This window comes from Prionailurus viverrinus, chromosome F1, assembly GCF_022837055.1.
Source record: "Prionailurus viverrinus isolate Anna chromosome F1, UM_Priviv_1.0, whole genome shotgun sequence".
In the NCBI taxonomy this organism is placed as follows: Eukaryota; Metazoa; Chordata; class Mammalia; order Carnivora; family Felidae; genus Prionailurus; species Prionailurus viverrinus.
In genome coordinates this window covers 33,257,451-33,267,956 of record NC_062577.1, presented here as the reverse complement: position 1 = coordinate 33,267,956, position 10,506 = coordinate 33,257,451, and the positions used below count along the sequence as shown (strand labels likewise).

The following is a 10,506-nucleotide window of genomic DNA, read 5'->3' as shown; positions in this document are numbered from 1 at the left end:
CCATGAATGGTTCATGATGTTGGAGTGGATAGTGGGTAGGGACAGGGGATTGGAAGGCATGAGAGAGCTGTGCCCAGCACATGTTGAACTCAGAACATTCTCCATCCTGGCTCAAAAGCCTTCCTTCACATGCTTTCTGCTTCCCCATGTACCAAATGGAAAATGGAGCTCTGGTATTCCAATGGTTGAGTGAACTAGTTCTAGAAGACCCAAGTCTAAGACTAGACATAGCTCTAGATTTCTGGATCAAATCTATAATTTGACTGCTGTCCTGGAAGGGATACCATTCCATTTCAATCTATATTCTTACTTTTTGTATTAACTGTTAGGCAGCAAGGCTTAGGATGGAGGAAAATAATTTCTTAATGTCCCTCTTCACTCCCAGTTTAGGGGCTCAAAAAGGGACTGTAAAATTAAAAGGCAAAGTTATCATTTTTTTAATCTCCTATTATGTACCAGACCCTGTGCTAAGGGCTTATATATTTAATCACTCAATCTCCACACCCTGCCCACATGGTGAGTATTTAGCAGGCACAATTAACACCACTTTGCAGATGCATACACAGAGGCACAGAGATGAGCTGGCTTGCCTTCATTCTGACATTCAGCCTAAGCCAGGCTGCCTGCAGAGCAATGGTCCTAGCTGCTATGATAACACTGTGTGCCGGAGGGGAGCTATAAACATATCACATATTTTTCCTTCCTTTGCAAGTTTCTTGATATGACATCTCTGCCCTGAAATGTAAGCTGGGTCAGGACATTCAGTCTGAGCACAAGGGGATGAATACAGGGTGAGAGCCAGCATGGACAGTTTTGCAATCATCTAGAAGGTGGAGCTGGGTCACCATCTGTGAGCTATGAACCAGGCAGCTCAGGCTGTGCTGGGAAAACAGCACCCACCTTCCTGTCCACCCCTTCTGTGGGGAAGCAGGGATGTGTGGGGGGCAGAGCTCTAGACTCAGAAGAGCTTCTTTCTCCCTGTCGGAAGGAACAGAGAGAAACCTATTAACTCCCAATGAAGGTGTCTTCTCCTTTTCCAGGTACCTGGCACACAGCATCAGAATAAATAATATTTATTGAGTATTTACCATGGATCAAGTCCATTAGCTCATTTAGATCCTCATAGTTTATGTTAACTATTTTATTGAGCTTCAGAAAAGTCTCAACTGGCTTGTCTAGTGTCCAACAGAGAAGAGGGAAAGTCAGGACTTAAATCTACAGCCACACTGTGGCCACAAGAATCCACTGTTTCTTACAGCACATATTATTTCATTGAGTCCAAGATGTTGGACAACAAGATTTTTAGCCCCCAGAACTCCTTTCCCTTGCTCTTACCCCATAAAAAGTCCCCAGGCTTCCCTGTCCCTCTTTCTTCTCCGCCAGGGACTCTTTCTTTTCTGCCAGTGATCTGCCCATCACTCCCCAGTCTGCTACATGCAAGGTCTGCTCCAGCCCATTGTCCAAGGAGCCCAGTGGGTCTCTTATTATTGCACCCTACCCTAGAATTGCCTCATTTGGTAGAAACAAGTTCTGCTCGGTTTGGGATTTCATGTTTGGGGAGGGAACTTTTTACATCTCTTCTTTCCCTCACCATCACTTCAAACCCTGGTCCTTGGAGAAGTCATGGTGTAGAGTGTGTACAAATAAAGTGACTTAGATGGAGGCTCTTCTCTTCCAAGGGCAAGGACTCTAGGCTCTGTTCTTGACCCTGCCCCTGGCTGCTCAGCCCCTCTACGTCCTAGCTTCATTTTCTCCCCCTGCACGAATCAAAATGAAGCAGCTCTCCAAGGGAAATGACAAAGAGGGAAGAGGTCATGTCCAAATACATGGTTGCATTTCCGAGGGGAAGAAAATGTTTCTCATAAAGTTAAACAAAATAACGCAGGCAGAGCACTTAGCTAGCGTCTAGCACAAGGAGGTGCTCAACAGCTGTACTAGGCATCTGGCAGATGGAGTGAGCCAGGACCAGGGGCACCTGTAGAGTCTCCTGAGACTGGCTGCTGTCAGGGTGTGGCCATCAGGAGAGAACTTTCCTGAGTTTGCCTGCAGGGTACAGTTGGTGGTATGCCACAGCAGTCAGGAAAGTGACCTAACTTGGATTTTTCTGCCTGGACACAGAATTGCAAGAAATTCTCATTTGCATGGAAATCGGGAGTTTATTCTTCCTAGAAGCCGCCTGTCAAGACCCAGAAGAAAGAGGCATTTCTTAATAATGATTAATCAGCTATATCTCAAGGAAGCAAGAAAAGAGAACAATTAAGGAAATGAGATGCTAAGGAAACAAGGGAGAAAAAAAAAACAATTTCCCAAGGGGGGGACCCACCCAGTAAACCTTGACAGCATTTCCTCGTATCCACCTGCATAAAAGTGACCGGCCCTTTCCAACTGGCAAAGAGCACCGAGACAGAAGACACAAGAGCAGCCTGGGAGCACCCACTGAGAGGTGAGGTTCCCCTGGGCCCTCACTAGAGACTTTTAGCCAAACCGCCATAGCCCTCGTCCCTCACTGCTGCAGAGAGGTGACCCGTTGTCATTGTGTCTGGCCTGTGACGTCCTAGGCCCTGGTATTTTGGGGGATGGGGAGGGCTACTCCGTGCAGAGGATAAACCTTCTGGTACCTTGTTCTCAATAAGAAAAGATGGAGAATGGGGAAGAAGGAGGGCAGGAAGGAAGGGAAGGGAAGGGGCAGGAAACTAATATTTACCTTTTGTTCTAGGAGCTTGTGCTGGGCACTTGACATTTTTTTTTTTTTAAGACTTTGCAGTATTAAATAGCTCTTTAAATGTAAAGAGGTTCAGTGGGAGCCCATCGGAAAGGTGCTCCTGTCTGTCTGGTGTGAGCAGATCGGCCGGGATGTCTGGCCGAGGCCCCGACAGGATGATGCTGTAAGTGGGATGGTCTGGTGGTGAGGACAGCTGGCTTGTCCTCCAGTCCTGACTCCACCACTGGTCGCTGGATGCCTATCTTGGGCAGCGTTCTTCAGTCCTCTGTCTCAGTTTCTTCTTGAACAGAATGCAGGCGGAGACAACCTGCCTCACAGGGTGGTTGTGAGCATTAGATAATTATGGAAAATGCTTGGCACAGTGCCCAGCACATGGGGCACGTACGAGAAACATCAGATACTCCTGGGATGTGAGTCTGCCAAGATGTCTTGGATGGCCTAGGCAAGCTAAGGGAGGCATCTTTCTCCTCTGCACAACGGGGTTCAGGCATGGGGTGATCGGACAACGTTCCCCTGCTTCTGAGAGGTGCCTTGTCAGGAGAAAAACTGGGCTCTCTTCCTAGCCACTTGGCTTTCCAGAAGCATCCTAGTTGCCTTGAGAGGAGCTAGAGCTGCGGGGGACTCTACGGTCTTGCCGGCCAGTGGCCGGGGTGGGGGGGGGGGGGTCTCTTTTCCTGTTTTGCCAGAGAGAGGCTGGAAAAAGAGGAATCCAGGCCTTCGGCCGATGCCTGCCCCTGGGTGAGGCCTCATCCAACACCCGTGCGCTCATGGGGAATGACCGAACGTGGAGTCGAGAAGACAGGAGGCCACATGGTTTTCTAAACAGGACTTGCTGTCTCTTGGCCTTCTGGAGCCCAGGCATCCCAAGGAAGACTGGGGAGGGGCGGCGGGGCGCGGGGGCCGCCGAGGCTCGCACCCACGCACATGTGCTTCAGAGCTGTGGCAGTGGGAGCCAGGGCGAGGAGTTGGGTGCGAGGGCTCTGCAGTCCCCCCGGCTGGCGTCCTGTCTCCCGCCCTGCCACACGCGACGCTCACGCCGGCCCACACGCAGCTCCACGGAGCGCAGCGCGGGTCTAGTCACATGCCGCGTCCTGAGGCTCCCCTTTAAGACGAAGCCCCGGGCTGGTGCCGAGGAAGGTCAGGGAAAGAGAGTCCACAAGCTGGGCGATCACATCGTGGGCACTTTTCTCAGCGCGTCTGGGTGACACCGTGAAAGGGGTTTAAGGGCAGAGGCAGAGAGAAGGAGGAAGGCAGGGAGGGTGATGGGATGAGGAAAGATGGCATGTCCGAGCCTGGCCCTGCCGAGGGCTAGCTTAGCTGCAGACATGTCCCTCACAGCCCCTGGCTCGGTGGGTGACAGGGCGGGAGCCCCCAGCTTGGCCTCCTCTCTCGCTTCATGGTGGCCAATGGGTTGTTCTCCAGAAGAAGGTGACACCTTCGGAGATGGCTTCAAACGAATGATTTTAAGCGGATACACATCGAGGGTTTATACTAAAAGGGTGTCGCCTATTTCGGGAGCAAACATAAAAAAACCAAATGTGCTTTTAGGGTTTCTCAGATCTGTTGCCTAATCCCTAGGGCGTATTACCAACCCTGTTTTTCCTATTTAATTTATTAAAAACAATGCTTTTCAACACTGTTGACAAAATGGGCACGTTGAGTCATAATGGAGTGATATCCACACGAACCTACTCTCTGGGACTTGAGAGAGCACTGTCGGGTGCTTTCTGGGGTGAAGGTGGGGGCTCATTCAATTGATTCAAGAAAACCAGAGGAGGAGACACATGACCATGAACACCACAAGGCTGAGGTAGTGAGTCTTGTTTTCTTGGTTGCCGTCTGGGCTGCCTTGCAAGGTCCAAAGAACAGCTCAGTCAAGGGCCTCTACTGCTTTCCACTCTCAGCTCGGCAGTTGACTTCCATCCTTTCCTGCAGGATATGAAGGCACAGCGTGTTTCCCTCTTGCTCGTGGCTGCTGTGCTCTTCCTGTGCTCAGTGCATGCCCGAGGTCTGAGAAGATGTCTGGTTTCCATGGACATGCGCCACGTAGTAGAGAGTTTCCAAGAAATCAAAAAAGCCATCGTGAGTATGGGCTCAGGGTGAAGGTGTGGGCAAGGGGGTGTGTCTCAGCTTACATCTTCATTTGAAGAATGAGTTCTTTTTCGTTATTTTTTGTGCCTCGGGGGGGACATGGAATATTCATGGCTCGTGTCTGTTCTTCTGTTTCTCTCCATAGCAAGCTAAGGACACCTTCCAAAATGTCACCATCCTGTCCACATCGGAGACCCTGCACAGAATTAAGGTATTGGCCCCAATCTGCTTTTCCCTATATTGTTATTTTTTTGGAGCTGTAGCTCCGGGCTAAGAAAGAAATCCCCACCCTGTTTTCTCTTGTCTAATCTCCAGTATTTAATACTCTAAATATTCCCGGTTGCTCACTTGCCAGCTGATGCGTTAGGGCACCCTTGTGTCTCAGGGACGTGGAAGCCTCTTAGGAGGGATCAAAGAAGGTTTACTTACCTAGAGAGAGATTGGGGGTACCACATGCTCAGATGGGACAGGCTGTCTGTGGCTCAGGTGATTCTGGAAGGTTTCGTGGGGGAGGTGAAAAAGTGAGCAGTGACTTAAAAGATGAGTTGGCTGCGGGTCAGTGGATAAGGGAGAAAGGAGTCTGGAGATCAGGGAGAATATGTGTGAGATCAGTGAATGTGTGTCAAGGGACAGTGAGGCAGCCAGGTTTGTGGCGTGAGGGACACGCAGGTGAATGAGGTGAATGGAAGAGGATGAGATACACTAGAGTCATTTTCCCAAGAACCTTAAAAGTCAGGCTGAGCGTCGACCTTATAATAATGCAGGCAATAGGGAGTCACTGTGGGTTTTTGAGCTGAAGACTGTATGACCCCAAGACCTTTTAGAAAGACAGTCTGGTGATGTTCTTTACAATGGAGAATGTGAGGCAGGGAAGGCAGTAAGGAGATCAGCCCAACGGTCCAGATGAGAGGTCTTGAGGGTGTGTTAACAAAACAGTTGACTAATGAGGTGAGAATTCGCTTTACAGAAGGAGCCACTGGGAAGTGCCTTTAAAAATGAACTCCTCCAGGGATGCCTGGGTGGCTCAGTTGGTTAAGTGTCCAGCTCTTGATTTTGGCTCAGGTCACGGTCTCGTGGGATGGAGCCCCATGTCCTGCGCTGATTGTGCAGAACCTGCTTGGGATTCTTTCTCTCTCCCTCTCTCTCTGTCCCTCCCCTTCTCATGCTGTCTCTAACAGAATAAATAAATAAACATTAAAAAAAAAAAGAGCTCCTCCAGTCCTAGTAAGCATTCTAGAAAGATCCAGTTTTTTTTTTTTTCAGATATTTATCTCCCAGAGAAGAAGAGATAGCTGCAATGAGTTACTCTTTTTTTTTTTTTTTTTTTTTTTTTTTTTGGCTTCTCTGAGTGAAATGGTTCTTCTAGGAAGTATTGGGCCTGACTTATTTGTAGTAAACAGAGGTAGCCACTTACTAAATACTATTCCAGTCAACCGTATAAGAGATTCACAGGATATCCCAGCTGGAAGGGACCCAAAAGGGCCACCTATTCCAAAACGAACATTTTCAAATGAGCAAATTGATAGATAACTTGGGCAAAAAAAAAGACCAGTCGGTGGTTGAGCCAGTGGTTGAACCCCCAAGCTCTCTCTGTCTCCAGATTCTTTCTCTTCTCAAGGTCTAGAAATAGCTGATGTTGGCATAAGGAAAGGGGTCGATTGGGAGGCAGGTCTTTATCATGTTTTCTCCTTCTCTCCCTGGTCAAACAAAGGTGTACAACGTTTTGCCCCTTTGGTTGAGGGAACCAGCAGGAGAGAAGGAGGAGAAGGGTTTTGCGTTGCAAGTAGAGCTTGTCCTCTAGGAAAAGCTGCTTGCGGGGCCAAGGAAGCTTTGTCGCTTTAATGCTAATGAAGATAGATGCACTGTTCCCGCTGCACACTCCTCCCTTCTCAGACTGAGCTACAAATCTCCTGCAGAGCAGCTCACTGACTGGCAGGGCAGGGTATAAATTGCTAGAAGAAAACTCAGCCTGGCCAGCTGCTCTGAGCTGTGTCCTAGGAATTCAACACCGTCACCCCTCCCCCCACCCCCCCCTTAGAGAGATATGCACTCTGCCAGCTGCGGACCTGCCCAGATGTGCATTTCTGCAGCTGTCAGTTTCCATCCTTGCAAATCTAAGCTCCTTTCAAATGATCCCTGCAGTTTAAAAAGGACAGACCTGTGGTGGGGTGGGGGGCATCTGGGTGGCTCAGTCGGTTGAGCATCCGACTTCGGCTCAGGTCATGATCTCATGGTTTGTAGGTCATGATCTCATGGTTTGTGAGTTCAAGCCCCGTGTCTGGCTCTGTGCTGACAGCTCCGAGCCTGGAGCCTGCTTGGGATTCTGTGTCTCCCTCATTCTCTGCACCTCCCCGGCTCATGCTCTGTCTCTCCCTCTCTCAAAAATGAATAAACATTAAAAAAAAATTTTTTTAAAGGACAGATTGGGGTGGTGGGGGAAGCAGAACAGGATAAATGCAATGTCATTACAAGGGTAGGAATGCGTGCCCAGTGCACACCCGGTGTGCAATAGCTATTGATAGTTATGTGTGTGTGTGTGTGTGTGTGTGTGTGTGTGTGTATTTATATACATGTTGATGGATGGGAGATGGAACAGAGGAGCAAACTGAAGCAGAACATAAGGAAGTACTTTTCCAGAAAGCTGCTCAGGCATGGATCCTCTCAAAAGGCAGGTGCCTAATTCTGTGGCTGGGTTCCATCACTTGTTACCATACTTCCTGGCCATCAGAAAGAGGAGGTGAACCGCAGTCTCTCCTCAGTGCCCTCGTCACAAGTAGCTTTGATGTGGTAAGAGCAGTGGGACGCTCTGAGGCCGATAGGAATTTGAGAAACTTGACTTTTAGCTGTTTCATTCCTTGACGCCCCTACTCAAAAAGGTTGCTGTGGCCCTAAGACAGTAAGAGAAGAGGGCTTCTGGAGCTCTCTCTAATTTGTGTCTGTAGCCCTTAGATGTATGCTGTGTGACCAAGAACCTCCTGGCATTTTACGTGGACAAGGTATTCAAGGACCATCAGGAGCTGAACCCCCAAATCTTGAGAAAACTCAGCAGCATTGCCAACTTTTTCCTCTACATGCAGAAGGCTTTGCAGCCATGTGTGAGTTGCCACATCAGGACCCGGAACATCTGGCCCCCGTCTGCCCCAGGACATGCTGGGCCCAGTCGGCTCTCTGACATGGCTCTTGGACCAAAGGAAATCCCCTGCCCTGTCATCCACGGGGAGAACTGTCCAGAATCTCTTCCTCAGGACTTCCTCCCCGCTGATACCCCATCAGACCCGGTTTCCTCACAGATAATCCTCCTGGGGTGACCACTTATATCAAAGTACTCCTCAAGTAGTGTCAGGGCTGGCTTGTGAGAGAGGCAGGCCCTCGAGTCCAGGCTTATCATAAGCATCTCCCTATCTCTGTAGTTTCTTTGTTTGGGACCCTTTGGGGTTTTCATACCAATTAACCTCTACATTGTTCCCTCCTATAGTCCATCCCCAAGGGTTACCTATAAATTCATTGTGATCTGTTAAAAACAAACACCAGAAATAAAACTAAACCCAAACGAACCAACGAAAACTTAGACCAGGAGAAATCCTGGGTTCCGGGGCTGTCCCTGCCAACGATCACCTGCTGTGACTTTGTGGCAAATCACCTGTCCTTTCTGTGCCTCGGATTCTAAAATTGTGAGAAGAAGTCATGACCCCTGCCGTACTTGCATTAAGACTGGTTTCATCAATTGCTTCCTTAGCTAATCCGATAAATATTTAGGGCCTCCCCTGTGGGGTGTTGCGTTCACAGAGCGGTGACCAGACAGATTTGACGCCTACTTCCCTGGCCCTTCCCGTCGGGTGAGCTGTAAACCCAGAAAAAGAGCAAAAGCCCTGGCAAACACAGGGTGACTCCATAAACAGACTCTACTCCCCCTTGCTGCCCCAACCTGAGTTTACCTACCGGACCCATCTTGGGGAGAAGGAGGAATGTCACCCAGCAGGTGGAAAGAGCGGGCTGGGTGGCAAGGTCCTCTGACGGGTCCTTCCTTCTCCCGATCACAGCAGAAGCAGAGGCAGTGTCACTGCAGGGAGGAAGCCACCAACGCCACCAGAATCATCCAGGACAACTACGATCAGGTAAGGATGGGAGGGGGAGGACACAGAAGGCGGAGGTGGAACGTGACACCCTGACAGGGAGGGGGCCAACCCTTTGGCCCCCACTCCCCCCGTCGCTCATGGACTCAACAAGAGTTTATTGTTGGTCTTCCCCATCCTGTGTGTCAGCAGAGTATGTTGGTCTTACCCCCTTTGCTGATTTGCTGGGCCCCCCTTCTCCATCACGCCTCCACAATCTTCTTTTGACCTCACATATCAGAACTAACCTGCGTTCAGTGTTGAGGGAAAGCACACACTACCTCCGATGGGTGTGATCCACAGAGGGAACAAAGATCCCCAGCGAACCATAAGCTGCGGTGCACGGAATATGTTACCTGCCAGGTGGCACTGTGGGAGGTGACTGCCACCAGCACTCTGGGGGTGACAAAGAGCAGTGCTTCTCCCATACGCGCAGACATAGGATGCACATCTCATACAGAGATAGAGGGGACAGACTGTGCTCCTTACAGGCATCCTCCGGAGACTTTGTCAAAATCAAATACAGGTTCTGGCTTAGGAAGTCTGGAATGAGGCCTGAAATTCTGCATTTCGACCACCCTGCCAAATGATGCCAATGCTTTGAGTCAGAGCGAGAAGGCGAGAGGCCGTTCACAGCCTCCTCGTGGAGACGCTCCATAGAATAATATTGTAACAATGGCTAAGACTTTGTATTGTTCTTGCCACAAGCCAGCTGTTGTTCCGATACAGTACAGGTACTAACCCATGGGTTGCTCATAACCGTGCTGTGAGCCATTATCTACATTTGACAAATGAGGGAGCTGAGGCACAAACAGGTGAAGTAATTTGACGAATGTAACCACTGCAGCCAAGTGGTGGGTAAGACTCGATCCCGTGCTCCCTGGCTCCACAGGATATACTTTTGGATCTTACCATCTCCTTGCCATCTGCTGGAAAGGGGCGGAATAGGTCAGGAGACCCGAGTTCTAGTTCCCGTTCTGCTACCGACTGTGTGACATTGGGGAGGACACTTGTCCTTAGGGACTTTGGTGCCTTCATAGGTCAGATGGGGACAACGTGTTACCCTACCCACAGGAGAGCACCGCTGGGGTTGAGACTTCCTCAGGGAGAAGTAAAGCAAGCTGATGGGAAAAGGAAAACAAGCAAAAGAACTGGCCAGTAAGGCCTGTGTGTGTGTGTGTGTGTGTGTGTGTGTGTGTTTCTATGAAAAAAAAAAAAAACAGGAAAAAGAAAAACAGAAGGCAAAGAATGAAGAGTTTTTCATTTTATTTATAAGTTGCTGACATGATGTAACCGCTTGTTTGGGGGAAACAATTTGGGTTGGCTGCTAGAAAAATAATTTGGGGTGTGAACGCTCTGCCAATATAATTGGTGAATGAAAGGAAAGCCTCACGGGGCCTGGAACATGGGGAAAGCGTTGCCGACTACAAAGCCTAGAAAGGCAAGTTCTGACGATGATTTGCCTGGTTGCAGCTGGAGGTCCGATCAGCGGCCATTAAGTCTCTGGGAGAACTGGACGTCTTTCTGGCCTGGCTTGACAAGAATCATCAAGAAAATTCTGCTGCCTGAGGACCCACCTGG

The 10,506-nt window shown here is 49.5% G+C and overlaps 1 protein-coding gene across 1 annotated transcript; it reads left to right on the top strand.

Moving 5' to 3' along the window:
* Positions 1–4,660: 4,660 nt before the first annotated feature.
* Positions 4,661–10,494, top strand: IL19 (interleukin 19). The gene is made up of 5 exons (XM_047841365.1): positions 4,661–4,804; positions 4,959–5,024; positions 7,756–7,908; positions 8,854–8,928; positions 10,399–10,494. The coding sequence occupies exons 1-5, from the start codon at positions 4,661–4,663 to the stop codon at positions 10,492–10,494; spliced, it is 534 nt and encodes a 177-aa protein (XP_047697321.1).
* The last annotated feature ends 12 nt before the right edge of the window (positions 10,495–10,506 follow it).

Excerpts from the sequence above, each read along its gene's own strand:
- IL19 (XM_047841365.1), top strand. The coding sequence starts at position 4,661 with ATGAAGGCACAGCGTGTTTCCCTCTTGCTCGTGGCTGCTGTGCTCTTC. Across the intron at positions 4,805-4,958 it reads AAGAAATCAAAAAAGCCATC|CAAGCTAAGGACACCTTCCA; the intron begins GTGAGTATGGGC and ends TTCTCTCCATAG. Across the intron at positions 8,929-10,398 it reads TCCAGGACAACTACGATCAG|CTGGAGGTCCGATCAGCGGC; the intron begins GTAAGGATGGGA and ends GCCTGGTTGCAG.